Source organism: Culex quinquefasciatus, chromosome 2 (assembly GCF_015732765.1).
Source record: "Culex quinquefasciatus strain JHB chromosome 2, VPISU_Cqui_1.0_pri_paternal, whole genome shotgun sequence".
NCBI classification, from domain to species: domain Eukaryota; kingdom Metazoa; phylum Arthropoda; class Insecta; order Diptera; family Culicidae; genus Culex; species Culex quinquefasciatus.
The window spans coordinates 183,045,395-183,059,197 of NC_051862.1; the positions used below are offsets into that span (position 1 = coordinate 183,045,395).

The following is a 13,803-nucleotide window of genomic DNA, read 5'->3' on the forward strand; positions in this document are numbered from 1 at the left end:
CAGCTTACTTTACTACACTGAAAAAATGTTATGTTTGAATTATGAGCAATGTTTTTTTTTTCTTTTTTTTTCAGTGTAGCATTTGTTTCGAAAAGTAATACTTAGGGTTAGTGAATTTTCAAGAATTCGCGGAGTGTGTGAAATCCGTGATTTTTTGTACTTCCTATCAATCCTTTGGCTACGCAACACACGTTTAATTATGTTTAAAACTCATAAATGAATAATATAAATGATTAAAAATCAAATCTAATTATTCGCTCTACAGCATTGTCTTAGCGTTCTCGATTCCGAGATTCCTACTCGAAACTAGGTGTACGAAGACTTGATTATTGAGGCAATTGCAATTTTTTTCCTTAGCTTCCATCTACCCCGGGATTTCCAACTGATGACCTTTGGATTGTTAGTCCAACTGCCTAACAGCGACTCCACCGAGGCAGGACCCAGGGAGACGATTCCTACATCTGGACTGAGCTATCGACCTAACCTTTAGGTTAGACCGGGGCCAACATTTACTTCCCCATCCGACGGAAGGCGTGATCAGACAATTTCGTCTAAAAAAAAGCCACCGGAACCTTCTGGGATCGGACCCAGGCCGACCGGGTGAGAGGCAACCAAGCTTATGATGTCCATGCTAATTATGCACGTAATGCAAGCGATATCAATCATTCTAATATTGATTTGTCGCTCAAAACATCACAATGATTTGGCATGTTTGTCGACCGAAGAAAGTCGTATCCTAGGAGCAATTATTGGACGAATCATCAATGTACCCGAATCAAATTTGTGGCAATTGGGTCCTAAAATGAAGCTTAGATTGCTGATATTATTGTTCACAGCGATAAAGCTTATTTTTCTGAGTACAATGACCCTTTGTACGACCACAAAGAGTTTAAAATGGATTTTTAAATCAATTTTGAAAAATTAACCTCGCGGTCCTTCTTGACAGAAAAGCTCCTACTTGACAGCTTGTTCCAAGGGGACCATAGTTGATCCATCGAAAAAATGTTGTCTTGTCAATATTTTTTTTGCATTAAAATGAAAAAAAAGTGATCAGACAAGGGTTTCCAGAAGCGTTTATTACTTGCCAGTCTGCCAATTAATTACTCAAATTACTGGTCCAAATTAATTAATTACATTAATTGCTTTATTACTTTTCCCTATGATGAAAAAATATATAATTTAATATTAAATAGATTTAAGTATTTATTTCAACGGTTCTAATCTTGAATATTTATTAATAGTTCATTCGATAGCTCTTGAAAAATAAATTCAATGAAATAAAATAAAAACACTCAATATCAAGCAAAGTAGAAACAGTATTGTTTTGTTCAAAGTCTTAAATTATGATTTTTTATTTTATTTTTTTTTTTTGTGTCAATCTGGATATTGTGATTTTTTGTATAATTTTTATTGAAAATAGCAGAATATTTCACAATAGTTTCATGTTTACACTTTGAAAATTGTCTCCCACTAGAGGGTGCTGGAACTTGGCAAGTCGAATGCCATTGAAACATTGTTGTTTAAAGTTGTTTGAAAAAAGGCCCCCAGATTTTCGAGCCAAACATAAACTTTGAAAAATATTTGCAGCGGCTCTTTATGAAAACTGTGAAATTCTTCAAAATAACGTTATGTTTTAAAATGTTTTTCAAACATTGGTTTGACATTATTTCGTTTCGAGAGAAATATGGTGAATAAGGCCTTCTACATACAGAACCAGTCTTTTTTCAATATTTGTGTGACACTCTGATTTGAAATGAAAAAGAAATACTGTTCTAATAGATTATATAAAAAAAATAAAAAGTTTTGTTGAAGTACAATATAAAAAAGATTACTTAAATTACTCAAAATTACTTTAATTACCAAATAATTACTTTAAATTACTCTAATAACCATGAATTACTAAGTAATTAATGAATTACCTAATTACCAGCTTAAAACCAAAGTAATTATTAATTACTTGCCAGTCTGAGGCCTTGCTGGAAACCCTTGTGATCAGAAATGGTTTTTAATCGTGTTTTTTACCGTTGTATATAAAAATTGGCATAGGGCTTTAGTACCCAATTGTCTCTCATCTGACTTCAAACGGCCATTTCAAACCACCAACTTCCATTCTATTTTCTCTTTCCCTAGCCAAATCCGCATGATTATAATTCTCTCTTTTTCCCTGGTTCCAGTCCTAACTAAAATTCGTTTTGTATGTGTGTTATCAGTTGAAACCTGTTGCATTGCATGTGTGTTGACTTTTAGTCATCGCCCGACACCGTTCTACTCAAGTTCTTCGCTATATCGTGACAGTTCCGAATCGATTCGGTATCAGTTTACGTTTGTTTTCCGCCGATTGAACACACGGGTTCCCGGTCACCCTCCGCGCGCACGTTCCTTAACCAGAGTGAATTGTAAGGTTTTGACCCTTCGTCGAGTGGTTCCTTGGTCCGCGTGTGCTGTGTATAGAAACGGTGTGCAATGATGAACAAGGCGATTAAGCTCAACACAGGATTCAGTATTCCATTGATTGGATGTAAGTACCGGCAATGATTTGGGATTGGCAGGACTTGTGCGGTTCGGTTGGATTAGGTAACAAGGGATGGATTCATGCATGCTCTCGTGGGCCTTAAAACCACAAACATTCTGGAGGTTCTGGGCTTAATTACGAAATACAAAGGAGAAATTACTTATTCATTCAGCTGCATGTAAATCGATTTCGATTTCACAGTGTGTGGCCTTGTATACAAACCATTCTGGGTTGGCTAGAACTCTCTCCATCGATCTACCATATATCACTGTTAGTCGTTGAATTTGAATAACATTCAAATGCGAGTCATTTACCTGCATTTACAGTTGGTACCTACCAAATCCGCGGCAGCCAGTTGATCTACGACTTGTTGGATTACGCATTGAAGGCAGGCTATCGACACATTGGTGGGTAACTCTTCGCAGAGGTCGCCGCGGCCAAGCGGCTTTCCTCATCGCGCACAGACTTAATGAAACCAACTTGCCCTTCTTTTTCGTTTGCTTTCTCGCCAACCGTAGACACCGCCGTGTGCTATCGTAACGAGGCGGACATCGGAACCGCCCTGAAGACGTTGCTTCCAAAGTACAACCTCAAGCGGGAGGACATTTTCATTACGTCCAAGATCAGTAAGTGACGGCGTTGACCCTTCTTCCCAAATCAAGCTTAAACCACATGCTCTTCCCTTTTCCACCAGTCCCCCAGCTCAACCAGGGCGAGCACTTTGTGGAGGAGCTCGTGCTGAAGTCATTGGCCAACTTACAAACGGAATACATTGACCTTTACCTCATCCACTGGCCCGGCGTTAGCGGTAAGTCCGGTCGTACGGGGCGTGGTCTTAGACTTCTACTTTTAAAAGTGTAGAAAACGAGTGTAAAACGCAAAAATACGTCACTTGAGAATCCTGGCTCAGAGAAGAATCCGTTGTTTGCAGGGCTCCAGGTGTCCCATCCGGACAATGTCAAGTACCGTCGGTGCACGTGGAACGTGCTGGCCAGGATGCACCGCGAGGGCAAGTGTCGCTCGATCGGGGTGTCCAACTACACGGTGCGCCACATCCGGGAGCTGCTGGCCGAGTGCAAGGACGGGGTGCTACCGGCTGTGAATCAGGTAGATGAGAGGGGAATGTGTTTTTAATTTTTAGAGGGGAGGGATCGTTGAACTCGTTGAGCTTATTGGATTGATTGAGACACAATGGTGGCACTCTGTTTGCTTCGGTGGTTTTTAAGATCGGCGGTAGGAAACGCAATCCACCGATGGCTTCTACCACACATACTTTTCAGACGTTCGGTTAGGTGGAGTTATCTTCAAGAAAAGCGCCAGAACCAGTGGACTCGTGGTGAGATTGATTTCTGGGAAACTTCAATTACCAGCCCGGAAAATAATTGAGATTTTTTGCATCACAATTTTTGTGCACAACGCGATTAAATCCATCTAGAGGTGAGATAGAGCTATTTTTACAAAACGAAGCAGCAAGTCAGTTGAATGGGCTGGCTTTGTTTTAATTTCAAGAAGTTAATTCATTTCGCATTCGCACTCGCTTGGAGATGGTGATATTAGCGGGTTGCAGACTGGATTTCGTCATATATGATGATTGTCCAGCGCAAAAGTATAAGGTACTTAGCGGCAAAAAGTTAATGAATTTCCGTAAAAATGTATATGAAAGTACTGCAATTTATTTGAGTAAAAATTCCTACTAGTTATGACATAACCGGAAAGGTGTTGAATAACGTAGTTCATTACAGATTCACAAACATTTATATTTTTTCTTACAACTTGGCATCTTGGCATCCAATGCTCTGAAAGGGTACACCTGCCAATCAAGATTAGTTTGGGAAGGAGTTAACTTTCTTAGGAATTATCCTAACAAAACTTGGTAAATGTCTACTGAGTTGCTGGGTTGTGTTGTGAAATTTTAGGGAATGAAATAGCGGACAGTTTAAGGGTGATCACTCGTCTATTGAACGGTCACTGTTCTTGTAAATACCTAATATGGGGAAACTGCAGATTCTATTTGTCGATTTTACTAAATGGAAACAGAAAGTTCCGAGCACTTGTTATGCAATTGCGGTGCCTTGATTCAATGAAGAATTATATTTTTTGGGAAAGGGGTCTTACAGCCCTCCAACTTTGCTAGGTTCCGCCCAGCAGGGCAATAGACTTCATCAAAAGAATCGATCCTATTAGAGATATCCACGCACGAGAGTGTGTTAGTTTGTAACAAAATTTACACGCAGACATAGGCAAATCGAGTAGAATATAGTTAGCTAAGCCCGATCTTACGCACACTAGCTTACCATTTGTTTTTGCTAACGGATACAAATTTTAACCCAAAAACCCTTCGTGTACGTATACGCAATACATGCGCACGTAGATAACTCTATGATTCGTTTGTCAAAATCAGCTGTGTTCTTTGTTATTATGTGGTAAACAGCTGGTTTTTACAGACGATTGATCGACTCGATTTGCCTATGTCTGCGTGAAAAAAGTGTAAACAAAATCAGCTGCTTGGAATTCAGCCAATCACAATCGTTCAAAACCAAAACAATTGAGTTATCTACGTGAGCATGTATTGCGTGTTTGTACACGCAGGGTTTTTAGGTTAAAATTTGTACCCACCAGCAAAAATAAATGGTAAGCAAGTGGGCGTGAGATCGGGCTTAGATAGCTCTATAGAGTTATCTACGTGCGCATGTATTGCGTGTACGTACACGAAAAAGATTGAGGTTAAATTTTGTACCGACCAGCAAAACAAATGGTGCGCTAGTGTGCGTGAGCTCGGGCTTAGATAACTCTATACTTCAAGTACAAATACTAATACAGAAGCATGGTGTGGGTGAGAGAAATCGTGGAGATCTTTATTGGGACAAATGCAGTAAACATGAGCTGCCTCTCACCGTTCCATGGAGATGGGTTATACTGATTTGCTTTAAACTTGAAGTTCGCATCCGCGTAAGGGAAGCGCTACCATAGAGTTTTGATCGTGTTTTCGAACTTTATGAACGCTTGTTCACGATTTTGGGAACTGATTTTGAAAACAATTTTAAAATTGTATTGTTTTCATAGTAAAACTATTTTGTCATTTCTGAATCGTGTCATTTTGATCAGTCCTCAAGACTGAACATACGTTTAAGTCTACTTGATCTACTAAAATGAAAATTAATTTGAAGATTGTTTACTTTTTTTAAATAAATTTTCATTCCCTAGACCAGTATTTCTCAACCTTTTGCGATCCATTCCCCCCTTGACTGATTTGCAAGAACTGCATTCCCCCTTATTTTTAATCTACTGGTATCAATGCACAAACATAATTAATTTTTTAGGTTTGCAAAAAGATTACAGTTTTCATAACAATAAAAAACTATAGAAGGTATTTGAAAACGTTTTATTATAATTAAAAAAAAAATGAAAAGCCACTATTCTAAGCTTCTTTTCGTTTAAATTACAATAAAAAATTACAATTATAAAATATGTACAAATATTAAACAAAATTAATAATTATCGGCGGCAAAAGACAGATTACTCTTAAAAATGTAAAGAATTCAAACAAACTTAAACAATATTTGAAAAACTTTTTGTCAACTGCCAATTATTTAATAAAATATTCTTGTTAAAAAGTGTACAAAAATCTCACAGAAACCAGCAAATCTGTCACAAAAAAATCTGCTTGAGTCCAAAAAATACAAATACGTCACGAATATTTAAAAAAAAAATTTTATTGTTTCAAGAAATGTCAAAATTCACAAAAATTGAAACTTTAATAACTATTTTTTGGGAAAAAACAAATGTTGTTATTACTAATCAAAGAAACTGAAAGTTGCAAAGAATGATTCAAATAATGATTCAAGACATTGAATTTCTATTGAACCCTCATTCCCCCCCTAGAATGGCCAAATTCCCCCCCAGGGGGGAATTCCTCACCGGTTGAGAAACACTGGCCTAGACCTTCTATGACCTTCGATTCACATTCATGGAAATTCAAGTTCGTTTCCAAGGATACTAGATGACAGCAGAAAAAAAGCAGCATCTCAATTTTTTTTAACTTCCATTCTTTAAAGGGTTAAAATGGATGAAAATAAACATTTTTATGCATGTTTCTATCGTGAAATCGTCTCAGGAACACCAATATGATAAAATTATAATCAGAAAATGGGATTTAAGGGGTCCCCCGAGTAAAAATTTACAACCAAAAAATTCACTAAAAGTAAAAGTGTCTATTTAATATGTTAAACTGCCTTACACAAAGCGTTCTCAGTCTCGGATGGTAGTCCCAGATGTCGCCTACAAGCTGCAGGTCGAACCGATTTGATATCTGGATGGAACACTTTTTTATTTGAATTTGAAAATTGTGCTATTTTTTCACTAAAATGCCAATAACTCCCTTTAGATTCAACCAATTGAGATGCTCTATCCTGCATTTTGTTGCATTTTTTAAGCCCTTTCAGATGCATTTTTAATTTTGAAATTAAATTGAATGTTGCCCAAGTTACAACCTTTTTACGATTTTTGACGACCTTCAAACTTTGTGTCCCGATTTGCCCCAATTCCCGTTGACCTAGAGTGCTCATATTTTGGCCAGATGCTAGTTTTATATGTACAAACAACCCCTGAAAATTTCAGGCAGATTGGTGAGGTCGATGCGAGATGGGTATGCTTTGCTCGTGGACTCGCTCTTAAACTTTGGTGAAACGACCTGCTGAGATATTGCCATGCAAAGGGTTTTAAAAACAAGAAAATTGATGTTTTCTAAGTCTCACCCAAACAACCCATCATTTTCTAATGTTGATATCTCAGCAACTAATGGTCTAATTCTAACTAATTTACAATGTTAAAATATGAAACATTCGTGAAATTTTCCGATCATTCCGAAAACAATATTTTTATTTTTTTTAATCAAGACTAACATTTCAAAAGGGCCAAACATTCAATATTATTTCCTGGACTTGTATAGAAATTTCAGAGAATTATTAAAAGTAGTTTAACTAGTTTTATTAAAGGTTTAGCAATGAATTAGTTATAATAAAACAATATTAGAGGTAGTGCCAATCGCCAATATCAATTTTACATAAAAAATGCCATGAAATCTTGTTTTTGTAAAGATAAAGTTTTAGCCGGTACAGATAAACAGTTCCTCACCAAATTTTAAAATTTTGAATGGATTCAATGTTTTTGGGCCAAAGTAAAGCTATTCCAGAGATATTGGACCCATTTACTATTTTGTAAAACAAGTGAAAAGCTCTGGGCTGTAGAGGGTTCAGCATCGCTGGTCTAGAATATATTTATTCAAAGTTTTCTCTCTGTTCCCATCCCGTTCCAGGTTGAGTGGCACCCGCAGCACTACCAGCCCGAACTGCTCGAGCTGTGCCGTGCCGAGGGAATCTTCCTGCAGGCGTACTCCTCTCTGGGAACCTCCGGCAGTACCCAGCTGCGGGAACACCCTACGGTGGCCGACATCGCCTCTCGCCTAGGTCGTTCTCCGGCCCAGATTCTGCTCCGTTGGGCCGCCCAACAGGACGTGGGCATCCTGCCGAAAGCGAGTTCGCAGGCGCGTATTGAAGAGAACATTGCGCTCGACTTTGAGATCCCCAAGGAGGACACGAGCCTGCTGGACGAGCTGAGGAAAAGCAGCGGTGCGAAGAAGTACGCCTGGGATCCGACCCCGGTCGTTTAGAAACGAATCTGTTGTTGTTCTCACACGTCACGTGGTGCCTTTCGTTTGCATTTTTTGTTTTAAATCATTCTTATACATTTTTGCTGAAAGCTTATTTAAGTCGGTGTACTGTGTACGGTTTTAAGAAGTAGAACGAAAATATAATTTTTATTTTGCTAAAGCTAGAAACAATGGATGCAAAGTTGGCTAATTTAATCTCGAAAGTTTGCCTTGCAAAGTTCAACAGTTTGCCAAAGACTGGAAAGCCGAAAGCAGAGTACGAGTGGAGCATTCTGTCCGCGATAGTCTTGGTGGATGCGGCCAAGGCAGGTGACCCCACGGTAGTTTCGCTTGGCACCGGAACAAAGTGTTTGGGCGCAGATCAACTTAGTGAAAAGGGAGACATTCTGAACGACAGCCATGCGGAAGTCATGGCTAGAAGAGGATTTTTGCGTTTCCTTATGCAACAGATGACGAGTGCTTTGAAGAATGGGACGAGTATTTTCGAGCTCAACTCTGAATCGAGGAAGTTCTCGTGTAAGTCCGGAATATCGTTCCACTTCTTCACTACCCACAGTCCATGTGGAGATGCAAGCATCTACTCTGAAACCAGTCGATCATCCGACGAGCCGTCTCCAAAGCGAGTCAAACTTTCCGCTGAAGGAATGACCGGTGGCAAACTACTTTCCCCGTCAGCCTCGGATGCGATGGCCCAGGACGTAGGCAAAGTTCGTACCAAACCCGGTAAAGGCGTCCGCACCCTATCCCTGTCCTGTAGCGACAAAATGGCTCGCTGGGCCATTCTCGGAGTGCAGGGATCGTTGCTGATGATGCTTCTCGATCGGCCAATCTATCTGGAAAGCGTCGTCATTTGCGACGGAACGGACTTCTGCAATGAGGCAATCGAGCGGGCGCTATGGAAGCGATGGGATCCGGATGTGGTGGAGGGTGCGCTGCGTGAGCCATTCCGACAGGTCAAACCGACGATTGTGGCCGCCAGCAACGGGTTGATGTTTCAGTTTAGGAAAAATCGACCCGTTTGTGGCGGTGGAAAGTTTCAACCGGCGCCGGGAGGAATCGTTTGGTGTAGCGATGTGGAGAGGTAAGTCTTGGATGGGATTATAGTTTCTTTTTAATGAAGACGCTTGTTCAGCTTGGTTTGTGTAGCTTTGAAAGCCTCACCTTTTGATCTTTACCGTTCTTCAAAACTCGCTTACAATCCTGAGATATTTATCAAAACTTCCTATAAAATGTTTCGAGCAGATCGTGCTATCTTGACAATCCCTGTAATTGCTTTAAGTTGCCAAAGAGAAATTACTCAGGAGACGTTTTGCTACTCAACCCGCAATATTTGTGCAATAGTAAAGCATAGTTAAAAATTTAGAAATTTCAATGGAAATTCTAGTGCAATCAGCTAAAATCAATTTTAAATGCATTTCCCTGCGCTTAGAATCATTTTAAAACATGTTTTGGTTTATTCAAAAATATATTTTTTCGTTACAATTTTTGTTTTCCTCAAATCTTACATTTTTTTTAACTAATGATTGCAAAACAACTGAACTATGTACATCGGATAATCGAAATACCATAAACTATTCTAAAATGATTTAGATTTTTTAATCGAAGATGGCGGCCATAATGGCTGTGATAACATAAGCATTAAAGGCAATTACATATTCAAACTTGAATTTAATATTAAAGGTAAGATAAATACAAAGCAAAATTTATTTGGTTATGATTCGACTATACGAAGTCCGAGACAAACCTTCGTATAATTGAAACTTCGGTTAATCGAGGCTTCGGTTAATCGAGTCTGGACTGTACCACAAAAAGATTGTTGTCCATTTCTTTCAAAGGTACACGCTGCGCGGCATTTCAGAATGTTCCGTAGCATCCGTATTTCTAGCAAAGATAAGTGCAGTGCTGCTGGGGACGCGCAGTCCTGTTTTTTTCGCGATAATTTTCGTCGTAAATGATCGTAAAAATTTATTCCAACTGGCAGTTTTAGTATTATTTCATCAAACTATCGATTTTATGAAGAGTAAAGCGGCTGGCACGTGGTCGATAAAAAAAACTTTTTAAATAATCAATTATCTATCTTTTCGCAGCCGGCTGCCTAATATTTAAAATTTTCAACCGATAAACAAAATGTCCATGGTCACATCAATGCCACTCGTGAATCCTGACCTCATACCTATCTACTAACCCCCTCAAAACTCATGTGATACTTTGTCGGAGATGCAGTCGATTGGGCGGTCTCTATCACTCAAGTATCGGACTAACATTCCCATCCATTTCCCCGTGACCCTACCATTGGTCGTGGCCGGCACCGGTATTGATCAGCATGATAGGGGCCTTTGAGAAGTTGCGAAGCGAGGAAAGATAGCTCCCACTTATCTTCCACGGCTCGTGGATGTAACTTCTGGAGGTCCTGGTCAATAACGGAGTAGCAAATGCGGGTGGGCACCTATGCTAATACGCGCAATATTTCTAGCAAAAACAATATCTGTATACCGCCAAACCGTTGAAATGGAATATTTCAATAATATTTTTATATTTTTGATTAGTTTAAGTCAGAACCGAACCGAAATCAGCTCATAAATAACGTTTGACCCTAATGAACTGTTTTTACATAACATAATTTTTGTCCAACTTGTTTTGGGCCTGTCGGGAATAAAAACATGTTTGGACAAATAAAATATTGCGACATCAAAAATATTGGTAAACAATGCAATCCTATGTCATCTCGTTTATGGAAATTCAAAAAAATAGTTTCGACTAAACTTTTTTTCATGCAAAACTTTGAAAGTTCTCTTCGCGTGAATTCAACATGTGTGTGTCTTGTGAAATTATGGGAAAGTATAGTTTGTATCAAACTTGGGTTGGGCTTCCCGGGTATTAGGTGGTGACAGCCTTCGCGCTGCTTCCAATGACCCATTTCAGAATGGCAGAGATCCTAGCGGCCCAATTCCGAGGTCAATGGACATTATCTGGTTCCGCCTAAACATAGTACAAGAACCAGACGGGTCCTCGACCTATCTTTTAACTTCCAATCCCATCAGGCAAAACAGGGATCAGCGCGTATTTAAAAATAGTTGAAAAGTTGGCAAAATGTGAAAATTTCAGTTTGGATAGATCTCACCAAGTTTCTGGTAGTCCTAAGCACCCGGGAGTTGTCCCATATTTTGGTCGTATGCGTCCGGAATTCCAGTTGCTCTCACGAGCCTCTATCACGAGCAGCTTGATCCTATTCCTGCCAACACGACTCACATCCTGGCGCACAGATATGCTGGCAATTCTTGGTCGATATCCACGTTCTTGGACGATATCCACGTTCTCCGACCAACCTTAACCGATCGCAGATCGCCCATCAAGCTTTGCTGATCTTCCAAGTACTTCTTCTCCATCTGCAACACCTTCTCCAGTAGCAGATGAAATTGCTTGAGCGCTGCTTGATGACACTTCCAAAAATATTCCTTGGCAAACTGCTTTTATTTCTTTCGAACTATTTGATTTTTCTAACGAGTTGAATACCACCCTTAGAACGAGCTAGCCCACATCACACACTAATACAACTGCAAGAGCAAAGCCGCCGCGATGAACTGTCAAACCTTTGACCAAGCGTCGTAGAAAACGAAAATCGCGAAAAAAAAACTATCCAAATTCCCAAAACAGCAGGAAATCTTCACTTTCCACATGCAAATCCACATTGTATAATCTTTTCACTACTTTTCACGCGATTTGCTATAAAAACAACCGACTAAAAAATTCAAATTCCGCGGACCGCACACCACCAGCGTCTGCTCTCGATGGCAGGGCTGCCAACTCCCTCTTCGCGTGTATCCACCATCATTCAATTTAATGCAGTTGGGAACCTGACGGAAATTTGCATTTAAAGCAGGATATTACTGCATCAGCTTGCTGCACATTTAATTACAACGCTCGCCAAATTTCCTATAGCTCGTTGCGATGTAAGCACAATCAAACAAATTGAATTGCTCTGAGCTGCTTGGTGGTACGAAAATGTACCTCCAGGATCAACCTCCAGAAGAGGGTACCTTTGCAAACGTTTCTACCGACCTAACTCGTGCAGCATTTTCCAAACAACCCCTCGCCCAACGTGTTGAACTTTCACTTCGTCAGTCACTCAACCGTGGCCAGAGGGTCCATTAGTTCCACAAGAAGTGCCCGGTTTGCAGTATCGCCGTCAGCCATCGAGGTTTCCTTCCCCCGTGGGTGGAACTCCGCTTTTGGCGTTCCGAGGGAGGTTGACTGAGCTGAGCAAAAAGCGCATAATAATTATCGCAGTCTCCAATTAGATTATACGCTTTATTTGCTGCCTGATTGCGGGCGAATGATTTTCTTATTTCCCTTTTCTTAACCTTATTTATGCAGGTCCAGTGACCTGCGGGGGAGGAAGGTGCGTTCATTCAGCTTCTTCGACCACGGTTTTATCCGTGCATAATAACGAACGCTTTCACCTCGGGGAGCAATTACTTGATTATTGCATAGAAAATATTTTTGAGTGCGGTCAAGGATTTTTGATTCTTGGGAAATACTGGAGTGAAGCAAGTAAAAGTAGAGCCTTTGAATTTTTCAAACAATACTTATCCGCCTCTCACTATTTTAAAATTGCATATTTTCTCAAGTTCAAAAATATCAAAGATTGCGTCATAATCTCACCAAAGCCCTCTCCCCTGGATGATTAATTGCGCAAACTTATATAATGAGAACTTCTTATCTGAGGGTACTCATCTACCATTCAGTTTGCACCACCTCACCTCAACGAGACGCAATTCATATAAAACATCAAGCACACTAACAGGCAACAGACTTCGAGTTGAGTCCTTTTCCAATTCTGCGGTCTTAATTTTCTTGATTCAACCGCCACCGCCAAAGGAAGATGAGCATAATTATTTTCTGTTCCGCACCTGCGCTGACCTCGGACTCCCTACGTACCTGGTGGCAATTTTCCACTGCAATCCCACTTTACCTCTCCGCGCTGCAATGTAAAATTGTGCTCTTGGCAACTCGCTTTTTCCTTCTAATTAATGCTGGATAATTATTTTTCCCATTTTCTTTCAATTTCTCAATTCCCCCGGACCACTCGTGACGGCGACATCTCCTTGGACTCGGCAAACATCAAAACCAAAACCATCGACGTCTTCTGGGAGTTACTGCAGGAACGCGCTGGAGGTGGAAATTGGTGGCCGCCGGCAGGGCGTTACCAAGAAGATGCTTGCCACTCCGGCAGCCCGGCTCAAGATATCGAAAATTGAATTATTTGCCACGTTTGCAGCGGTTTGGAAGGCGGTGACGGCGGCAGGTTCCGGAGCTGACATGGACACTTTGCGGTACGTTGACGTCAAGAACCGATCCCGAGCGTACCGGGAGCAGTGGGATGCACTACGGGTCGCCGTGTTCCCGGAGTGGAGTGCGAAACCGAGCAGCTTGTTAACTTTTGACCTTTGTTCGGGGGGCAAGTGAGGTGGTGTTTGTTGGATATAGGGTTTTCTCAAATAAATAAGTAGAAGTCTGCACGTTTCTGTGAGTGGTTAAGTTTTAATTAATATCACCGTCCTGACTGATCTACGTTCGAAAACATCGGTTTGTTGAATACAGTGAAGCTAGAGTGTAGCAAGGT

At 40.3% G+C, this 13,803-nt stretch overlaps 2 protein-coding genes across 3 annotated transcripts; both read left to right on the forward strand.

The window, feature by feature from the left end:
- The first annotated feature begins 2,246 nt into the window (after window positions 1-2,246).
- On the forward strand, window positions 2,247-8,348 carry LOC6041506 (NADPH-dependent aldo-keto reductase, chloroplastic). The gene is made up of 6 exons (XM_001850704.2): window positions 2,247-2,518; window positions 2,839-2,919; window positions 3,031-3,138; window positions 3,207-3,320; window positions 3,444-3,619; window positions 7,827-8,348. Exons 1-6 carry the CDS (start codon window positions 2,464-2,466, stop codon window positions 8,178-8,180), a joined length of 888 nt encoding a protein of 295 aa, XP_001850756.2. The 5' UTR covers window positions 2,247-2,463; the 3' UTR covers window positions 8,181-8,348.
- On the forward strand, window positions 8,315-13,699 carry LOC6041543 (tRNA-specific adenosine deaminase 1). Of its 2 annotated transcripts, none has more exons than XM_038255195.1 (2): window positions 8,315-9,261; window positions 13,343-13,699. In XM_038255195.1, exons 1-2 carry the CDS (start codon window positions 8,351-8,353, stop codon window positions 13,644-13,646), a joined length of 1,215 nt encoding a protein of 404 aa, XP_038111123.1. In that variant the 5' UTR covers window positions 8,315-8,350; the 3' UTR covers window positions 13,647-13,699. The 2 variants fall into 2 exon arrangements, 1 of the variants encoding a protein (XP_038111123.1); XR_005277379.1 differs by lacking the exon at window positions 8,315-9,261 and adding an exon at window positions 12,804-13,168 and having other exon boundaries at window positions 13,343-13,477.
- Window positions 13,700-13,803: the final 104 nt, after the last annotated feature.